General features: G+C 44.1%; 1 protein-coding gene across 2 annotated transcripts in view; it reads left to right on the forward strand.

Annotated features, from left to right (window-relative positions):
- The window catches only part of LOC139564891 (netrin-1-like), a 39,883-nt gene that overhangs the window by 12,527 nt on the left and 4,513 nt on the right, over window positions 1-22,843 (forward strand). For both annotated transcript variants that reach the window (XM_071384750.1, XM_071384751.1), the window contains exons 3-6: window positions 7,826-8,014; window positions 12,647-12,796; window positions 13,969-14,022; window positions 18,684-18,758. In XM_071384750.1, the coding sequence (XP_071240851.1) occupies window positions 7,826-8,014; window positions 12,647-12,796; window positions 13,969-14,022; window positions 18,684-18,758 (468 nt within the window). The remainder of the gene's footprint in view (window positions 1-7,825; window positions 8,015-12,646; window positions 12,797-13,968; window positions 14,023-18,683; window positions 18,759-22,843) is intronic.

Here is a 22,843-nt window from a genome sequence, read left to right on the forward strand (position 1 = left end):
GTCTGTCATGGTGTTATAAACATTAAACATTTGTGTTGTGCTATACCTCAGAGTTTAGGCAGTCTGATTCTTTTCATGACCATGTAGCGGCTCCTGAAGTTTACGTCTACCTTCAGTAGCAGGTCTGTAACATTCTTCCTGTTGTATTCTCTTGGTAAGAGTGATAGTTTAAAGCTGGAGGGTTATCCTTGGGAGTTTTCCCTATAAGCTTACACTCTGACTTGGTATAAGGCAAGCAGTTACTGATAAAATCAGCATTTACCTTTCTGAAGACTAAAATGGGCTAAGCGTATTGACCCATGCATTGGCCTTTGACATAAGAGGATGCTTGGGTCCTTGGGTTGAATGGAAAAGCATCAGAATCAAACACCATTTCATAACACAGAAATACATTTCATTAGCCTGGCTTATCTCTTTCATTTTCCATCTCAGGGCACAACGTGCACTCTTGTGTGGTTTGGCAGGTCTTTAAAGGTTAAAGGTGAGCTGAGTGATTGATCATCATGTCTCACTCAGTGCTGTCATGGTAACCAAGCACAAGCCATAGCCCCCCCGGGGATTAGACATGTTGCCACTAATTGGCCGTCCTAATGACTTTAGTTTGATAACATCTCTGTGGTAAAATCAGGCCACCTGGGCTCATCTGCTTCCATCATCTCTACCCTTTAAGCCAACCATGTCAAAGTGTGAAAAATAACTGTGTTGGTCAATATGCAGTATTTCCAGCAACTGTCCATTAACTGTCACTGTGGCAGACCCTCTTGTCCAGTTCTTCCATGTTCTTCATGGATGAGCAATATTTCCATCAATGCCTGTGTGCATTCCTTCTAAAGAGAGAGCTACTGAATGCCCAGTGTCAGTGGTATGGTGTGAGGGGCCACTAAGGGGGATAATGCAGATGTAGGACCTTCCAGTGTAGAAAGGTCAGAGTTTCCATTGAGTTTCTATAGCTGAGGAAGGAACTGAGACAGGTGCTGCTTCCACTGCAGATGAACCCCAGCCCCAGGGCCGTTCATCACTGTATCCTGTTAAAACCTCCTCTGTGTGTCTCAATAAAAACAAATCACACATGCTAAAAGTCCTCGTGTTCAACCAGTTGTCTGTCTCAACCTGTCAGCTCTGCTCAGACGGATCAAAGTCTTTATACGCTCTTTATCTGCACTCTCGCGTGTTTATTTATTCGTTAGCATTACACCGAGGTGACAGGTTGCTATGGAAGAACAGCAGGGCCGTTGGCTGAATCAGTCCTCCCAATATGAGACGTTTCACTTTTTTTTTACTGTTTCTGTCTTTTCACCCCAGCTCAAGTCATCAAAAGCATTCCGGAAACTCGTAAAATGATTCATCATCTGGATAGCTCATTCCAAAAGGCCTTTGTTGTTTTTTCTCCCTCATCAAAATAGCAGCTGCTCCAGAAATGTGCAATCGAAATATTTATTGTAGGAAAATGTTGAGTATGTCTGGGGCATGAAGTTAAGAGCATAAGGGTGACTGATCTAACGGGAGTGCCCCACAGAAGACGTTCAGGGGCGTTTGTATCATTAAAGTCATGCAGTATGTATCAACAGACCAAATGCACAGTTGGATCTTAATTCTGTGACAAATCCCTTGGCCCAAAGAAATGGAGGCAAATTATCAGTAGTGTTTCGAGGCATGTCTGCTGATTTTTGCATGTTTTTGGCACCAAAATGTATAATATATGCGTTTCTCTATTAAACCAGATATTTATGACAATGATGTATTAGAACTTCATAAGAGTAATGTAGGAGTGATTTTCAGTCGGTTGTGATGGCAACATATTGTATCATCCACTTAAAGCTTTTGCTATAATTCTTAATGAGCCAAATATTGACTTTCATGTCCCTCACATTGATGCCGATATACTGTAACACCATAGGTTCTCATCCTTAATAAAACATAACGATTGATTCATTATGCTTTCATAAGTCAGGCATGCTATTAGTCACTTGTCATTTTTATTGATTAAGTTAAATAGTTACTTGACTTAACTATGACTTCATATATTACATTGCGATTTGGATATTTATGGGGGAATGAGTGGGAACACTTTGATTTCATAAGTGCTTTATGAATGTTAATGAATAATTGTGACTCATTTTCTGAAGCTTCACCCACACACCACGCATGTGTTATGCAAGTATTATGCAGGCATCATGTAGGCTCTGTAACAAGCACTTTGAATGAAATGTCACAAGTTTATTTTTCTCTCATTTCAACTAAAACCGTTAACTTCACATGATGCCAGGATTTGTTTTACCAGCACATTGAAACAAATGCTGTTTAACAAACTGCATAGCTCATAAAATGTCCTATAAACATGTGCAAAGTATACACCTATTCTAATTGGGAAATCACTAGGTTCCTGAGGGCGTGGCCAAACAAGACTTCAATAAACAAGACTTCAATCTCTGAGTCTGTAGTCTCTCACAGTTAGACCTGATGCCCAGCCACCGCACCGGGAGGTTTACAGTAACCAATGTGGGAGTCTCTCACAGTTAGACCTGATGTCCAGCCACCGCACCGGGAGGTTTACAGTAACCAATGTGGTAGTTTCTCACAGTTAGACCTGATGCCCAGCCACCACACCGGGAGGTTTACAGTAACCAATGTGGGAGTCTCTCATAATTCGACCTGATGCACAGCCACCGCACCGGGAGGTTTACAGTAACCAATGTGGTAGTTTCTCACAATTCGACCTGACGCTTAGCCACCCCCTGGAGGTTTACAGTAACCAATGTGGTAGTTTCTCACAATTCGACCTGGTGCACAGCCACTGCACCGGGTGGTTTACAGTAACCAATGTGGTAGACACTCACAGTTAGACCTGATGCATAGCCACCGCACCGGGAGGTTTACAGTAACCAATGTGGTAGACACTCACAGTTAGACCTGATGCACAGCCAAACCCAGTGCTCAGAAATATCAACCTATTAAAATCAAGTGTTGTCATGGAAATACGGCATTCCTAGACAAAAGGAACACCTATGTGAGAATGCTGTTCATTGACTACAGCTCAGCATTCAAGACCATAGTGCCCATAAAGCTCATCACTAAGCTAAGGACCCTGGGATTAAACACCTCCCTCTGCAACTGGATCCTGGACTTCCTGACAGGCCGCCCCCAGGTGGTAAGGATAGACAACAACACGTCTGCCACGCTGATCCTCAACACTGGGGCCCCTCAGGGGTGTGTACTTTGTCCCCTCCTGTACTCCCTGTTCACCCACGACTGCATGGCCAAACACAACTCCAACACCATCATTAAGTTTGCTGACGACACAACAGTGGTAGGCCTGATCACCGACAACGATGAGACAGCCTATAGAGAGGAGGTCAGAGAACTGGCAGTGTGGTGCCAGGACAACAACCTCTCCCTCAACGTGAGCAAGACAAAGGAGCTGATCGTGGACTACAGGAAAAGGCGGGCCGAACAGTCCCCCATTAACATCGATAGGACTGTAGTGGAGCGGGTCAAGAGTTTCAAGTTCCTTGGTGTCCACATCACCAACAAACTATCATGGTCCAAACACACCAAGACAGTGGTGAAGAGGGCACGACAAAACCTATTCCCCCGTAGGAGACTGAAAAGATTTGGCATGGGTCCCCAGATCCTCAAACAGTTCTTCAGCTGCACCATCGAGAGCATCCTGACCGGTTGCATCACCGCCTGGTAAGGCAACTGCTCGGCATCTGACCGTAAGGAGCTACAGAGGGTAGTGTCAGGACCCGGTGCGAGAAACAGTCACTAATAATTGGCAGAACCCAGAAGATGAGGCAGACACAGCAGTACTAAAGATGGTGGTTTAATAAAAAATAGATATCTTCCAAAATACAAAGAAAATCCACAAAGTGGTAAAAACAGCAAGGGAAAAAACAAACCTCAAAAGACTAATCCAAAAATACACGAGAACAAAACCAGAGAACCTCTGGAAAATCCAACAAGAGAAAAATATCTGTTCACAACAAGGCTTGGGCTGGGGCTGGGTGCTAACATACAAACACTGAGCAAGGAACTGAGGAACACACAGGGTTTAAATACTAACAATGAAATGAGGCACAGGTGAAAACAATAATTAGAAGGGGAAAAAACAAACGGTACAAAAAGGTGCAATGGGGACATCTAGTGACCAAAACCATAATAGTCCTGGCCAAAACCTGACAGGTAGTACATACAGCTCAGTACATCACTGGGGCCAAGCTTCCTGCCATCCAGGATCTGTATAATAGGCGGTGTCAGAGGAAAGCCCACATTAATTATCATATACTGCAGTCACCCAAGTCATAGACTGTTTTCTCTGCTACCACACGGCAAGTGGTACCGGAGCACCAAGTCTAGGACCAAAAGACTCCTTAATAGCTTCTACACCCAAGTCATAAGACTGCTGAACAATTGATCAAATGGCTTCTGGACTATTTACAATGACCCCCCCCCCCCCCCCCCCTCCATTTGTTTTGTACACTGCTGCTACTCGCTGTTTATTATCTATGCATAGTCACTTCACCCCTACCTACATGTACAAATTACTTCAACTAACCTGTACCCCCGCACACTGACTCGGTACCGATACCCCCTGTATATAGCCTCGTTGTTGTTATTTTATTGTGTTACTTTTTCTAATTTTTTACTTTAGATTATTTAGTAAATATTTTCTTAACTCTTTCTTGAACTGCACTGTTGGTTAAGGGCTTGTAAGTAAGCATTTCACGGTAAGGTCTACACTTGTTGTTTTCGGCGCATGTGACAAATAAAGTTTGATTTGATTTGGATACCTCGGAGAGAATGTGACAAGCATATGAATCTGCTCAGGGCACTGATGTTGTATTTTCCTCAGATCACTGACAGGGTGAGGATGAGAGGCTTGTTTGGCTTGGCACACATCATCCTCTCATAATATGGGCCACTATCATTATGGGCCTTCACTGACTGAGGGACTAATTGATCCCGGATAAACAATAATTCACTGGAATTCCTTTCCTCTTCATCCTTGAACAAGCGCAGAATTCCTCTCAATACAAATCACACAACTCCTCTGTCTGCAGCCTAGGAACACAGGCAGCCGTGTACACAGAGTGTTTGGTTAACATCAGACACCTGGTGACAGGTAGGTTATGTGTGTCTGTGGCAGGGAGGTGCTGAGTCCCTGCAACAATCCAGAACCTGCTATCAATACAGGGCATGTATGGCCTTGAGATTCTCTCACAGAACACAGAATATTAATCCACCTACAGCAAGCTGTGGGATGATTCATCATGTCAGCGTCTCACTATGCAGTATTACAACACTTGAAAATAAATAGATTGAAATGGTGTACCTCTAAGTATGTTCTACAGTGCTTCAAATAACAACAAAAAGGCCCTACGTGTAGGCTACACTGCCAGGTATGTAGCCACTGTTACGACCTCTATTATCGATGTGAAACTACAGAAATCACATTTCCTCCCGTAGTTGGACAAAATGTACGTTCTTATTGAACACATATTGAAAACTAGGGAGATTTTGTTTGTTTCTTGTAGTTTTGTTGTCAGGCTTCCCAGTTGTAAACACAACAATGTGTCTGATAGATGCTGTGAGGGATATTTTGGGCCTGCTGGTCTAAATATAGCTTATCAGTACTTGAGGCCTTGGCACTGAGGGACAATTAGCGGAGTGATTGGAGAGCTGGCCAGGGAAGTGTGTATGAGATAGCACAGCGCTCATTAGGAGAGGCTGGGGAAAGCCAAGGAGATAACGCTTATTAATCACATGATGCAGACATTCTCTCACACACATAGACACCACAACGACACCACACACAGTGGGTCACACACAGAGCGCACAAAGACGTGCTGCTTGTCTAAGTAATAGGAGATTTGGCCTATATTACATGCAGAATGCATGTGCCCAGATACTTACCTGGTATTTCTTATCTCTCAACTTTCATCTGGCTCAATAGGAAGATTAAGGTTACAGTACCAGCATACAGGTAACTGCCAAAATAAAGGAAACACTTGAGTAAATGAGGGATACAAAGTATATTGAAAGCAGGTGCTTCCACACAGGTGTGGTTCCTGAGTTAATGAAGCAATTAACGTCTCATGCATAACGTCTCATGCTCATGTTTAAAATGCCACTTACCCATTATTTTGGTTACCATGGCTAGAAGAAGAAAGCTCAGCGACTTTAAAAGAGGGGTCTCAAAGGAGCATAGGGGGTTTAAAGGGTGTGTGTGTGTGTGTGTGTTTGTGTGTCTCAGTCACCAGATCTCAACCCAATTGAACACTTATGGGCGATTCTGGAGCGGCGCCTGAGATGCGTTTTCTACCACCGTCAACAAAACACCAAAGGATGGAATTTCTGGTGGAAGAATAGTGTAGCATCCCTCCAATAGAGTTCCAGACACTTGTAGAATATCTATCTGTTCTGGCGGCTCATTGACACTTTATGTTGGTGTTTCCTTTATTTGGGCATTTATCTGTAGGATGTTTTCCTCTGGTTAGAAAACTAAGAGCATTCCATTCCATTTCCCATTCATAAAAAATCCCATTACATTTGTACTCACACGTCCACCCAAAGTGGAGATAACATCTGGGATAAGAAGGCGGTAAAGAGCAAGGGGGAAAGAGAGGGAAGGGAGGGGGGATAGAGAAGGAGGGAGGGAGCACGCTTCAAAGCTCCGGGGGTCTGGTGTGCTCTGAGTGTGCTGATCGGCCCTGGGGTTTGAGGTGCGATAAGCCCATGACAGCTGCCAAACACCTCGGTTTGTGTGTGACTGTGTACGTTTAAGCCCCAATTTAGAGGAAGCGGCTCTGAATCCCACCCACCTGGCAACCCTGGTCCCCAATGGCAGGTGTGAGTTGGTTGGTACGTGATTGGGAGCGCTGATGAACGTGTAGCATATGTGCCCTTATCGCTCAGATCTTGTGGCTATAACCTTAAGGCAGGGTGCACTGATGGAGAGATTATCCACAAATAAGAAACCATGTGGGCTTCTCCTCCTCCAGCCCTATCACAGCAGTACGTGCCTGGATGAGACTAAAACAGAAAAGCTCAAATGCAAGCCAAAACATTGAAGTTCTTTCACAGTGCTTTGGAAGAGAATATCACTAGAGCAGAGGTGTAATGTCCACCCTGGCTCTAACACACAGGGAGAACTGATGAACTGATGAATGACTCACCTGATTTAATTGGGAAGTTATCCCTCATAATATTATGACAATAAAACAACTAAGAGAGTTAGTAAAGGCTGCGAGATCTGTGGGACAGGAAATCTCTCTCCTGACATCACTATGGGTCAGAGGTCAAATCTATAAGCAGGTGGAGGGGAAAGGAGAGCGTGGAGTCGGACCACACCATTTTACTCTTAGAAACTGGATCGCTCACAGCCTGGCCAATCCATCTGTTTTCATAACTCATTGTCTCCAAATGACATGTCTGACCAGAGGACTTTGACCCACTGATGTCATTAAAGTAACAGTAACTTTCTCAGGGTCTCCATACACTACAGTTCACTAGCTGTTATTTGGTTCCCCTCCACTAGACTTTTGGAAATCGGAAAGTAACGTGGTCAACACCCTACTATGATATACTGTACAACATGTGAATGAAATTGCTGAGTTCATCAGTTTTCAGTTCCTTCTTATGAAGCACTAGACTAGCTGAACTGCAAGGTTGCATGGTGGGAGTTTTTTTGTGTTGAGTGTTGAGGTTCAGGAGGCCAAAGTCTTCATTACTCAACACCTGTGTAAAAAGCATGCGAACGCACTGACCTCTGTGTTATTCTCCCCCTTGCCTCTCTTTCTCTCCCCCTCTCTCTATCTTTCTGCAGCCTGCCACTGTAACCTGCACGCCCGGCGCTGTCGTTTCAACATGGAGCTGTACAAGCTGTCTGGGCGGAGGAGCGGCGGAGTCTGTCTCAACTGCCGCCACAACACGGCCGGACGCCACTGCCACTACTGCAAGGAGGGCTTCTTCCGGGACATGTCCAAGGCCATCTCCCACAGGAGGGCCTGCAAAGGTACATTACCTGGGCTGGGCGTCTGCTGGGTGGGCTGCTCAAAATGGCATGACACCCAAACCTCACGCTAGTTGATATTCTGCTTCAGTTTTGGACTTTCTTGACGTATGTTGTTGGAAAACAAGTTGAATTGTTCTACCATGATATCTAGAAATTCAACAAATTACCAGCACGAAACAAGTCTTCCAACAATCTTTTGATAACTTTATTGCGTGTAACTTTCCACTACTTCACTACTATTTATTATTATGTGAGACAGGTGAAAGATAGTTGTAAAGACAAAAGCTCCCACCTGTGCCAGTGTGAGTGTTGCTGACCTGTGTGACTCTGCTATTTGGAGTCAATTGGGATTTCCATGACAACACAAGCAAAACAAACTGAGTGATGTGTGAGCTGATCCGCTGTACAGTTGAGTGGAAACAGATCTTGCTATCATTCCCCATCCCCACACACACACACTCACAGGTGTGAGCACATAAGTCAGGTTTGAGTCCATGCTGTTCAGGATTAGTGTGTGAGGAGAGAAAAGCTTCACTCCCTCTGTCTCCCTGCACCGTGGGGAGAGAAGCCAGGCTCTGAGGCACTGAGCAAACAAGCACCTGTCACTCACACACACGCGTCCACACACACATGCACACACACACGTGCACGCACACACAGACACACATGCAATCACACAAACACCAGCACAAGCTGAGGCAGGTTTGAGTGATTGGATTAATAAAAAGCATATTTTGCGCATTTACCTCAAATGCTTTAACTTCTACCTCTGTTCCTTGTCCAAGTCATACGTTCTCTCTCTCAAATAGAGGTTACAGGTTACAGTAATAACAGCATTTCTGTGGACAGAGCCTATGAAACAATGTAGTTGGAGTACCTTTATCACTAAAGCAGGGGAGGATCCCAACACTCGGTCCCTAGTGACCACATTTTATTAGCCTTTATTTGCTTAACTTGGAGAGCTATGATGAATCGCCCTACATTTCTGTGAATTGTAACGGGGGAGGTGGAGAACTCAGAGGATTTCTCTGGGGAAAAAAGATGAGTGGCTAACAATAGAAGTGAGGTCTGCCATGGAATTCAGGAGTGCAGGAGTTGATTCAAACAATCTCTTTAAGCCAACCATTTCACCTCAGCATCAGATCCACCAACATCACACATTACCCTGAACAAGCCAACCATTTCACCTCAGCATCAGATCCACCAACATCACACATTACCCTGAACAAGCCAACCATTTCACCTCAGCATCAGATCCACCAACATCACACATTACCCTGAACTGGATGGCTTCTACTCTTTCCAAAGAGTTATAATACAACAATATTATATATATATATATTATATCCTACACTCTTAGAAAAAAAGAGTTATTCGGCTGTCCCGATAGGACAACCCTTTCTGGTTACAGGTAGAACCCTCTGTGGAAAGGGTTCTACCTGGAACCAAAAAGCGTTCTTGAAAGGGTTCTCCTATGGGGACAGCCGAAAAATCGTTTCATGTTCTAGATACAGTAGCACCTTTTTTTCTAAGAGTGTAATATCCTCCTTGTATGAAAGACAGAATATTGTTTCAAGTCGTTTGTTTTCCGGTCCGATTACAACATCTCAATGTGCTGTATTACACTGGGACCCAGCTTGCGCTTCAGTGACAAGTGAGTGACTCTGTGCAGACCCGCATATTGTGGTCTCCAACCACAGCCTTGGCTGCATTCCTATTGGCTCAGAGCGGTTTCTCGGAGTACCTATTCTCCAGTGCCCTTCAGCCTGGTCCACCACCAATTAGTCACAGGAACTGCAACATATTACATTTCCTACTGCAGACCACAAGGGACCTTCACTCTTAACTCATACTGACTATTCCAAGTCTCACGGAGTGAAAGTATCAACACAGTCCACCATCATGTATAAAACTCAGCCACTTACCCAGAGTGTTTTGGGGTCGTTTCACAGTGGTGGCTGTCAGAGTTCACACCTTAGTGGAGTTCAGGGCAAATGTAGTTCATGTTGTGCTGTTGTTCTTAACACATTTCATGGATCTTTTGCACTTCTCGAAAGTGACTAATGGTTGGGAGCATCATTGTTTCACTGCACGCTGCCAGCCCAAACATTTTTACAGTCTATATTTGGGATGCAGTCAGGGGCGGGCAGAGGATGAAGCTATGGGCAGGTTAGTGTTACAGAGGTTCTCTCCTTCCCTAATGAGCTAACCACATACAGCAACCTGTCTTAGGCTTTCTAGAGGGCTGTATCAGTAACCTGAAGGCTTCCAGCTCTGCCCCAACATTTACTCTGCTCCATACTCTGGGATCAAACCCAAACAGCCTGATTGCTGCGCTCTCCTCAGGTGACAAACTCAGCGCTTTGTGACATCAGTTAGGGCCCATGGTATTTATTGTTCAACTCAGCCAACCATCTCACTCTGCTGTTTTTGGACAAGAAACACAATGCTGTGCCAACACACCCAGGAGGAAGTCTGCTTTCATTCTTCAACCTGAACCCCCAAAATGGAGGATCACCACTCTCTGAAAGGTGGAGATTACAAAATAGACCCCTCCGCCATAAAGGCCGAAACACCAGCGTTGTGGAATGCCTCATGTTTTATTTCCCAGATTAACGACTTCATCCCTCATCAAGCGCAGTGTAAACACGGCTCTCGGAGCACAGCGCGGCCCCCGGCGGCCCCCAGCTCTAACGGTTTGTTTTATTCCCAGTCCTCTCATCCGCTCCGCCGTATAAGCCTTTCACCAGGCCCAGGGAGCCCACAGCAGTGGAGCAGCCACACAGTCCACTGAATTACACTCCCCCTCAAACTCTCAGCAACTCTTTACCTCCACACCGCAGGCAGCTACATACACGCACAGGGAAATTAATGAATGTTTCCAGTTGGTTCCCAGTGTAGGACTCAGAACATTAAGAGCACAATGCAGTGGTTTGAGCTCAGAGGAAGAGGACTAGATGGTGGCAGATGGATTGAGTGGAGACGCAGTGGTGCATCTCTATTGTGATGTGTGGTTAGTGGCATCTCTAGAACTAATATAAAGTAATACAAAAACAACAGTTATTTTAATGTGGCTTTCAAATACAATCCCTTATAACCCCTTAAGAAATAGACACACATCTTTAGAATACACATGGATGTTACCCACATGCCATCGGGAGGGACAAGAGTGACCTCATGTTTTTTGTTTTGGTCCCACCCTGCATTAAAAAGTAATTTGGAAATGCTTTAGAAGATAATGCCCATGAAATCAACAGAAAGCAAGAGCAAGCCTACAGTTTCAGTCCATGTACCGTACAGTTTAGAATCCTGTTTCTAAATTAATGGGCATATTTATTGTATTCCTGACGTAAGAACCACAATAACATTCTGGCTGGTAAAGATGGAGGATTTGATTAGAAACAACTTTTCATTCATTTTTTGTTTTTTTGGCAGGATTATTGTATGCTGATTTTATTATACCTCAATAAAATGTGTCAAACAAACTTGACAAAATGTACTTATACTGCAAATTGAGTAGAAAGAGGACAGAAAAGTTTTAGTTTTTTTATTTAACAAGTGACTTCTAATATTCATGAAACCCATTGAATCCCAGCTAATAACACCCAACTTCAGCCTCTGTTGGACCACTTAAAGCTATTTTCAAATGACTCTTCAGCTACATAAAACACATACAACTCTAATGGAGAGAGCTGGGCTTCCACTTCAAACACAGGCTTTATGGTAAATGTTTGGCAGAGCACATGCACAAAACTAAATTCTCACATTTAATGTGCGATCCTCCCGACTAACAACTTAAACAGACGGCTTTGAAGTGTGTTCCACTCTCCCATTAATGGGGAACATTATTCAGGATATATTTGCGAGGAGCTCTTTGCCAAAAAGCTTTAGATTGTAAACTCAATCTGAGAGGTGCACAGGCTCTGCTCTGCCCGCCGTGGATCACAGCGCTCCACAGAAAGAACAAAAAGACAGGTCACATACGGCTCAAACACACGGCTCACACACACGGCTCACACACACGGCTCACACACACACACGGCTCACACACACACACACGACACACACACACAACACACACACACGACACACACACACACACACACACACACACACACACACACACACACACACACACACACACACACACACACACACACACACACACACACACACACACACACACACACACACACACACACACACACACACACACACACACACACACACACACACACACACACACAGTCTCAAAGTGCTAACAGACCAGGCAGAGGAACTGTGCAGTGAATTCTAAATGTGATATTATTTGATAATGTAATATACTGTTCCTCAATACTCATGCCTGATGGCAAGGCCTACAATCATTAAGGAAAAAGGGAGTAATTGTAACTTGTTTGAGGTCCCAGTCCCCATCTGTGGTGGCCTGTGAGTCACTTTAAGCTTGTTCAAAGCTTACTTTGAAGTTCAGAGAGTCAACATTGGAGGAACGAGAGGCAGTGAATTGAAAAGGATGCCTTATGCCTAATTGGTTTTAAACCAATACTAGTGAAGACCGAACAGATTTCATCTACATTTTGTTGATGTCATCTCATCTCATCTCTGTTTTCTCCTGCTCTTTCCTCCTGACAGCGTGTGATTGTCATCCAGTTGGCGCAGCCGGCAAGACCTGCAACCAAACCACTGGCCAGTGTCCCTGCAAGGACGGCGTGACCGGCATCACCTGCAACCGCTGTGCCAAGGGCTACCAGCAGAGCCGCTCTCCTATCGCCCCCTGCATAAGTATGACTTGCCTCAGTACTAAGAGAAATGTCCTCAGACAGACCACACAAGTCAGCCCAACCAAAGCCCAGCTAGTAACAACACTGGCCCCATCAATAGGGGTAGTCGCTGACAAGTACTCTATCGCACCAAAACCCCATGCTTGTTATGCAGGAATTCAAGAGTTCCTTTCATTTTGTTATTTCCCCCTGTTCCTTTATTTCTTTGGATGGATATTTTACAGTTAGACCAGAGCTTAAGTAAACAGGGCATAATGTCTAGGCTAACATGGCCTTGTGAGTCGTAGCACTGTTAACAGCCCATCTCCCTGTAAATCCACCCAGCCAGTCCAGGGTAATGATGACTGATATGTTTATTGGCAGTATCAGCAGCCCACAGATTCCAGCCTCTCGGCGATAAACGACACCTCATACACAAGATAGGCTAATGGGTGGCTAGCACCGCCAACACAGCTGGCATGACCAGATAAGATGACTCGGATGGCTGGGACACATAGACATTTACAATTGGCCACCATTTATATAGCCGTGTCAATTGGTGACATTTCCGATAAAATTGTATTTGGAAATTCAACAAAGCCATTGTGGAAAAGGAATCAGTGTGCTTGGCCAGGATCCACAGCGATAAAATCAATCTGTGAACCCACTGGAATATGATTTCCTTCATTTCGTTGGGAAAGTAACAAATGTAGTGTAAAAAAGATGGAGGAAATGGGGGTCTTGAAAATTGAGCAAAAAATATTTGGTTTCTCGTATATTTTCGAGCTAATATGTTTTAGGTTTAATAGCTTAATATTACATTTGTGTTATATCAAACTTCCTGACAACTTCAATTTTAACAAGGCCAGGGGCCCTGGCTTTCTGTACCTTACAATACAGCATGCCACGAATACAAGAGAGTGAAACTCAAATGGGAAACTGGCTATTAATGTGTATTAATAGCCAGCACAATCTCTGTGTCCTAATCAGCAATCAATAACATGACAACCTATTAAGGAATACCTGAGAGTATATCACCAATGCTCTGAGGTTCATTTAAGCCCCAAGGAAGGCGAGCAGGAAATTGAACTAAGACGTTCTAACAACTTTGCTCTTTTTTCCACATATGAAGCTGTCAAACTGAGTAGTGATGTGAAATGTCATTATGTTTGTGCTGTGGTTTCTCTGTTGCAGAGATTCCAGTTGCATCGCCCACCTCCACCTATACCAGCTCTGAAGAGCCCTTAGGTGAGTTTGTGACACTGCTGAGCCATGTGGTATCCACAGGGTATGGCAATTACTAAAGCATAACATAACAAATGTATTGTATTTTAGTACGAGCACAATTCATATCATTCCACAGTTTCTATTTTTTATATTTTGGGTTCAGGGCCACCTTCATAATTGTAGTATTTTAAGGGTCACCTTCATAATTGTAGTATTTTAAGGGTCACCTTCATAATTGTAGTATTTTAAAGGCCACCTTCATAATTGTAGTATTTTAAGGGCCACCTTCATAATTGCAGTATTTTAAGGGTCACCTTCATAATTGCAGTATTTTAAGGGTCACCTTCATAATTGTAGTATTTTAAGGGTCACCTTCATAATTGTAGTATTTTAAGGACCACCTTCATAATTGTAGTATTTTAAGGATCACCTTCATAATTGCAGTATTTTAAGGGCCACCTTCATAATTGTAGTATTTTAAGGGCCACCTTCATAATTGTAGTATTTTAAGGGTCACCTTCATAATTGTAGTATTTTAAGGGTCACCTTCATAATTGTAGTATTTTAAGGGCCACCTTCATAATTGTAGTATTTTAAGGATCACCTTCATAATTGTAGTATTTTAAGGATCACCTTCATAATTGTAGTATTTTAAGGACCACCTTCATAATTGTAGTATTTTAAGGGTCACCTTCATAATTGTAGTATTTTAAGGGTCACCTTCCATAATTGTAGTATTTTAAGGTTCACCTTCAACATTGTAGTATTTTAAGGGCCACCTTCATAATTGTAGTATTTTAAGGGTCACCTTCATAATTGTAGTATTTTAAGGGCCACCTTCATAATTATAGTATTTTAAGGATCACCTTCATAATTGTAGTATTTTAAGGATCACCTTCATAATTGTAGTATTTTAAGGACCACCTTCATAATTGTAGTATTTTAAGGGTCACCTTCATAATTGTAGTATTTTAAGGGTCACCTTCCATAATTGTAGTATTTTAAGGTTCACCTTCAACATTGTAGTATTTTAAGGTTCACCTTCAACATTGTAGTATTTTAAGGATCACCTTCATAATTGTAGTATTTTAAGGGTCACCTTCATAATTGTAGTATTTTAAGGACCACCTTCATAATTGTAGTATTTTAAGGGTCACCTTCATAATTGTAGTATTTTAAGGGTCACCTTCCATAATTGTAGTATTTTAAGGTTCACCTTCAACATTGTAGTATTTTAAGGGTCACCTTCCATAATTGTAGTATTTTAAGGGTCACCTTCATAATTGTAGTATTTTAAGGACCACCTTCATAATTGTAGTATTTTAAGGGCCACCTTCAACATTGTAGTATTTTAAGGGTCACCTTCCATAATTGCAGTATTTAAGTGGATGTCTATGTGTCAGGAGATGTTAAATCCAGGTTTTTGGTCAGCTCTCTCTCCCCGGCCTCCCATTATGTATTCCCACTCAGCCTCCAGCCCATAATCTGATTGCATGCCTCATTTGCACCAGTTTGTTTTCCAATCATCTCTCGCTGCGCTGAGAGGGAAGAGAACCCTTCCCTTGCTCACTTATTTACAACCCTATTGTTGAAATGCACAGCTCTGAGTCTGCGTGCTATAGTGCAACACTGATTTGAAGTGACATACCACTGTAACATTTAGCTCATACTTTCAGTCACTGCTCAGTCCAAGCTTGTGAGGTAGATCCCCTGGCATGCGTATGAGGAGAAAAAGAGAGACCTGGAGCAAAGTATTGGTCTCTAAAACCTGTTGCCTAAGCCAACTTGTTTTTGGTCCAACTTCTACTTAAATGGATACTAGCATGCCAGCAGATTCCCATAGACTTACAGTCATTGCTCTAATGCTAGTTAGCATTGGCTCGCGAAACTGCCTCTAACTTCCTTCTTACTGGACACAGAGACATCATTTGACTCTGGGGAAGTAGAAAAAGGGCCTCATTGCCCAAATCCCGAAGTATTCCTTTAAATTGCCATGCATGTAAAACATATAGGTTCTGTCACTTTTGATCATTAACCTGGGACTAACAGTGTGGCTCCACATGTTTCACTGAGCTGAATGGCCAACCTGCTACATACGTTGGCGACCAGCTGCAATGGGGTTTGGAGTCTTGTCAGGAACCCCACACAGACACCACCCTCCAAATTAAGAGTGGTGTGGTCCCCAGGGACCCTGGAGAATGGCGGTGGCCCTGCTAGAGAGGCCACACAAAGGGGACGTTTGTCCTCCCAGCGGGGGCCGGGGCCTTAATGAGAGCTGTGGGTGTGATGGCCAGTCCTGGGATTGTGCTGCTGGGCTAATGGGCAATGCCAGCTATCAAAGGGAGGTACGATGAAGGCCTCCAGGGGCCAGGGGGAGACAAATGGGCCCCCGCCCTAGCCACATTTAAATGGAAATCAGGCGTGGTCGATATGGACTCGTCAAATTATTTTACTTTGGGATTTCCCTTCCCTTTTTCATTTCTACACCAGCCCGAAAGCTGGCAGGCGTTTCACTAGAAATGTTTTCTCCACATACATGCACTCTCTCCCCATCCCCCCGCCCCAATCCGCCTTTTTGGGGGGAGTGCGTTTTTTTCTCGCTCCGCTGTTACCCGGGCAACCTCATTCACACAGAGTATAAAGGGAAAGAAAGGGGAGCACTGGACAGAGGGCTGGAAGAAATAATGAAGTTTGTCCATATTCAGGCAAACTGAAAGGTCCCCTCTTTCCTAACTGCTCCCCCTTTCCCCCTGGCCGACCAGCCCCCCCCATAAAAGAGCATGGGGCTTATTACACTGGGAGGGGGAGCAAAACCAGGAGATGTTCTGGTTCCAACTTGTGTCAGTCAGTGGAAAAGTGGGAACAAACGATTTCCATTTTCTGTTTGGCCTCTCGTCCCAGCCCCATCTCCCCCATTACAAAAGGTGCCTGGCACCCTGACAACACGACGGTCGACGGACATCGATAAAGCCTCTTGGCACGCCTGCGAGCCCAGGTCAACACAGCCTGGTGTCAAAGGGATAGCACCAGACCCGAAAGCAATTAATCATAACTATGAGCTCTTTCTGGCCACTGGTTTGTAACAGGCTCCTCTCAGAGGCCACAGAGAGATCGGCCACAGAGAGATCGGCCACAGAGAGATCGGCCACAGAGAGATTGGCCCCGGCCAAAGTGAGAGTATTCTCTTTCTTGCCTCAAGTGGGTTGGATACTGTTTAGGCCCCTGCTAATTTTTGTTAGGCTACTAGCTAATTTCCCTGTGACCTCCTTTTGTGAGTGACCTTCCCAACCCTGAGTGCTGACACAATGGATGCCAGGACTCTGACAGGCTAGAGATTCTGTGTGGAGAGGTTGGAGGGAGAGAGTGGGAGTTAGCTGACAATAGGATATGTGTAAAGGCGTCCGCATGCTTCCCATCCTAAACTGTTCCGAACAGTTTTTGCGTATATACTGAGTGTACAAAACCATAGTCTGACCAGTTGAATCCAGGTGAAAGCTATGATCCTTAATTGATGTCACCTGTTAAATCCACTTCAATCAGTTTTTGTGCACTCAGTGTCTTATGACATTTTGTGATATTTTTGTTTGTTTTGGTCTTCGGCAAGGTTTTTATTCCGGCTGTTCGTGCACACCACATTTTTTCTCGAGGCTATTGCAAGTTCAGTAGCTGTCACAATCGTCGTAATAACATTCAGACCAAAGCGCAGCGTGGAATCGGTTCGACATTTTATTAGAAGTGAACCGCACAAAAAACAATAAAGAGCAAACGACACGTGAAGCTATGGAGTGCTCACAGGCAACTACATATAAACAAGATCCCACAAAACACAGTGGGGAAATGGCTGCCTAAATATGATCCCCAATCAGAGACAACGATAAACAGCTGCCTCTGATTGGGAACCGTACCAAGCCAACATAGAAATAAAACAACCTAGATTACCCACCCTAGTCACACCCCGACCTAACCAAAATAGAGAATAAAAAGGCTCTCTATGGTCAGGGCGTGACAGTAGCCGAAGTCTACGCCCCTTCGTTGGTCATTGGTCAACAATAGGGATTCTTCAATGAAGTGTTTGTCGACATTCAACGATAGATGATTCATTTTCATGCACATTTTGTTCACTTGAGAAATACTAAACCGAACATCTTAGTTAGATGTAAAATTGTGTGTCTCAGATCTTCTCTGCAAAAACGTCAAAATGAATGACAGATTTCTTGAGTTATCTTAGATTTATTCAAACTATTTTGAGGAAGTGTATACTGGCTACGGCGCCTCAAGATGGACAAACAGTACTATTGCCGTTTTTTCTCATTTTTCAAGCGAAGGTCTTATAAGGGAGTATGTGAGCACACTCGTTCGGTTCGCCTACTAGGCGCCAGCCGAACCGAAGCATGCGGAAGCCTTAAGCCTCCACCAGCTCCACAGGGACACCATAACAGCATAACATGAGACAGTGTACCATAAGTACACTAAAATGGCCTGGCAATAGATGTAAGCTTTCAATCCCTTACGGTGGGGGTAGAGTGTAGACCCTTGGATGTACCTAAAAGGCATTTATTAGATAACATAATTGAGGTCAGTCCGTAAACCATGGGAGAGAGAGAATAATTCAAATCTAGATGTTTGTGTTATGTTGGCTGTGCTGTAACCTAATCCACCCATTATTTCACTCGCTTCCACAGACTGTGATTCTCACTGCAAGGCATCCAAGGGCAAGCTGAAGATCAACATGAAGAAGTACTGCAAGAAAGACTATGGTGAGTCCACTGTGCAGGAATTATATGCCCAGGCGTCGGCCAGCAGTCAAGGGTCAGATGTATTTATTAATCACAGGCATGCCCACTCCCAAGCCCCTCTCTGTGGCTTATTCATGCTCCCAGGATTCATTGCATCAAAGGGTCTCGGAACTGAGCCCAGGGGACCCCGCTGATGGACAGGCCAGCCAGTATTAGTGAGGAGTGCTGCTTTCTGGGAAATAATGGAATTAAAAATATATATATATTTCTTGAAGTTTGTTACAAAACCAGAGAGCTTTCGACTGTGTTTGGGCAATGACGGTGTAAAGCACATTAACAGATGTATCCAGATGTGTCTTCATCTACCATTCCAGTGTTTAATTGCTATATTGTAATTACTTCGCCACCATGGCCTATTTATTGCTTTAACTCCCTTATCTTGCCTCATTTGCACTCACTGTATATAGACTTTTTGTTTTCCTTTTTGTCTACTCTATTATTGACTGTATGTTTGTTTATTCCATGTGTAACTCTGTGTTGTTGTATGTGTCGGACTGCTATGTTTTATCTTGGCCAGGTCGCAGTTGTAAATGAGAACTTGTTCTCAACTAGCCTACCTGGTTAAATAAAGGTGCAATAAAATAAAATAAATAAATCCAGTCTACTTACACTTTGATTAGTTAGCATGGAAAACATATACATATTATTATCTATCATCTGTAAACTAGCCACACAAAACCTATGTCTAACATATCCTAACTTCCCTGCACTGACATACACTCATTACTATGTGAGATTCACTGGAGGTGGGGGGAGCTGGACAGAGAGAAGAGTGTTTGCTGGGGGCATCGTCACCGCAGGGCCTCTTCTTTTATCACCAAAGATAGAGATCAGTGGCATCAGTGTCTGGGCAGAGAAACAAAGGGAATATTCAACTCTTACCTCTACATCTTGAGCTCATATCAGTTCCTCCACTCCAGCTGAAACTGTCTTCAGAGATAGGTTGTGGGACGAGCCAGCCCCCCTGTTGGTTTGGAGAGCTGCAAAGCTCCGCTCTGCCAGGCTTTAGCTGGAACTATTTGGATTTGTTGTCCCACCTTGACGGATGTGTGTGTGTGTGTGTCTTAGGGGAGTTGTACCTCATAAAGAGAGGGCTCTGAGCTTCAGAGGGCCGCAGAACAAGCTCCCACTGCGTCCTCTCACAGTCCCTCTCAATTACAGCTAACGGACAATTTCCTCTCCCCTTCCACCTCCCTCTAAGCCCTGTGGATCTGCTCACCCTGGCCCCTGTCCATGGTCTAGGGCAATCCCTGCTCTCAGCCGCCAGCCTCAGTGGGGTCCAGTTTTATTGCTCCATGGTGAAAGGCTGGTGCACCCTGGGAGCATGAGGCTCTGGCTCGGAGCTGGCCCTTAGGAATTGTCAGCAAGCCCCATATTAATAAATTTAGCCAAATCACACAACAAATATACTCTGTCATCAATGACTCCACAGGAGTTCATCTGCATCTGAAATACTTGTGATCAAATGTGCCATTACATGCACTGTAGATATCACAGCGTTACAGTAAGTGAATAATATGAAACCATTCATGTTCAAGCCAAATACAGGTATTACATATCTTGCTTTTTTAGAACGGTTTCACAAATGAAATAACTTCTGTAACTTGAAGCTAAAAGGACATTTGAGTTTGATGATTGATGATGCTGGACTTGTATCATTATATTCTGAATCAGCACCAAATAACAGCACCACTAGATCTAAAAACAGAGCAGAAAGAATGAGAAGGTGGGGGGTAATGTAAGAGAGACAGTAGTAGCAGTAGGAACAGTCCATGGATCATATCATAGGCCTCCTATATAGTGTTTCATTGTGCTGTCCCACCGTGTAGCCTCCATATCTCCATATGGAGAATGATTCCCTCGCCTCTGAGGGTTTTCCATTCCATTAATCACAGTAGTATTATGGTGCAGATCTCCTATCAGCAGATTCATGTCTGCTAACCACCGTACAAATCTCCCCAACCGCAGCAGCAGCAGCACAAACCCTGAGGCACGTCCAGCACTCTGCCAGCATTTGAGAACAGATCGTACTCCCTATAGCCAAATACCCACATAAGTTTCCTTTATAAAAGACAATGCAAGATCTCTTAGACTCCTGGCATGAAACCTAACTGTACAGTAGGCCTATATCATATTGAATATTTTGGTCACCAATTCCTCTGTAGTTATACCCATTAAATTGGTGTTCAAATTGTTAAGCCTTTGATTGATAGAATAGATTTGTTCATACAAGACTGCTATAATCAGGGTTTGTGGATAGTTCACCCATATTACAAAATGACACATTGGTTTCCTTACCCTGTAAGCAGTCTATTAACAAGGAATGACTACAATCCATGCTTTGATGTAATTTCCCTGGCACTGTTTTCTACTTTCACTGTTGACATGATAATGTTTTAGCATTTGTGGCACAAATCCCATTCAAGTCAAGTCAACTAAACCAAAGCATGGATTGCTGTGATACCTTGTTAATAGACTGCTTACAGGGTAAGGAAACCACTGTCAGTTTTTTATTTGGGTGAACTATCCATTTAAGACTTAGTTCAGTGTTCTCTCTAATGAAACACATCCAGCTGCATTGGCCACACTGTTCCCCTTCATATCTGTCACATGTCCAAAAGCCAGATCATCAATCATAGTTCATCAATCAAACAGAGCGATACATCAGAGACTTTTAACAACGTTTCAATGCATAAATGGCCAAATGTTCTTCTTTTCTCAATCAATATTGTGCAACACAGAGAGAGACAATAATGTGAGCTCCTTGTTTCAGTTCACCAGAAAACTGATCAGCCATCAGAATCCATTTTTTCATTTATTCAGTCTTGCTAGTCATCCATGAAAAGAACGGACGAATCTATAAATCACAAGACTGATTCATGAAAAGCAGAAGCTTGGTTTTTCAAGAGTTCATCAAAACAGCTGAGTGCAGATGATTCTCCTGTGGCTGAGCTGGGGCTTTATGGAGAGACCATTCCTCAGGAGGCTTTTCCTCTGCCTCAATCTAATTCATTTCTCAGGGCTGTCCCTGGGCCTTTGTGGGGTTCACAGTGTCTCTGTTCTTTGGGGCCACGACCCCCCTGTGTGAGTGGCGCTGCGGGCCTCCCGGGGTCGCGGGAAGAGGCCCCCTGTTTAAACACAGTGGTGCACTCTGCCGGCTCGGAGCATTCCACAGGGCGCAAACAGGTGGTAAATTAGGCCGACGCTGACGGATTGCCACCCCGGAGAGAAAGAAATATGTTGTGTTTATTCATTTTTGTTTTCCATCGCGGCCGTAGCTACGGCGACGGCAGCCACAAAGGGTTATATTCTGGGCTGACACCCCTCCAGCGGGGAGGACAATGAATCAAAGAGCTTTTGCAGACGTTCAGGGCCAGCGGTGAAAGGAAGGGTCACACAACCCCGTCACCCGGCGGTCCCTGTGAGCTCACCCTGGGGGCAGCAGGGCCCAGATCAGTCACTCAGCTGATAACCAGATGGGACAGGGGCCTCAGTATTGAAATTAAACACGCTCTAATTTGATTATAGCCCCCTTGTCGGCGGTGTGTGGGTCAAGCCCCAGCACACTGCTCAGAGAGGGGACCCAGCGGGAGGCTTGGCTGCCATTGTGTTATTAAACCCCTCTCTTTCTCCCTCTTCCTCTCTCTCCCTCTTCCTCTCACTCCCTCCCTCTTCCTCTCACTCCCTCCCTCTGTTCTACCCTGCTAAGATGGTCCAAGTAGTACTGATGTACCATATTGTCTGCTAACAGAAAAACAGAAGTTAAGTTTCCTAGATCTCCATTCATGAGCTCAACTCAACACCCGCCCCATGGGCGCTTTGAACTTCATTGGGTGAGGAGCAGGACTGAAGCAATGTGCAGAGGTGTGAGGACTGAGCTGCTTGGTCTTTCCAGCTAACATCCATGATTAGTACTACATAATTTGGTCCCCTCATGGACTGGAATCTCAGTCCAGTATAACAGTATTTTACTATCTGCTTCGAGAACTACCAATTTCCTGAGCAGCCCATAGAGTGACAGAGGGTTCTGCATTGGTGTCAGACAG

This window comes from Salvelinus alpinus, chromosome 36 (assembly GCF_045679555.1).
Source record: "Salvelinus alpinus chromosome 36, SLU_Salpinus.1, whole genome shotgun sequence".
Taxonomy (NCBI): Eukaryota; Metazoa; Chordata; class Actinopteri; order Salmoniformes; family Salmonidae; genus Salvelinus; species Salvelinus alpinus.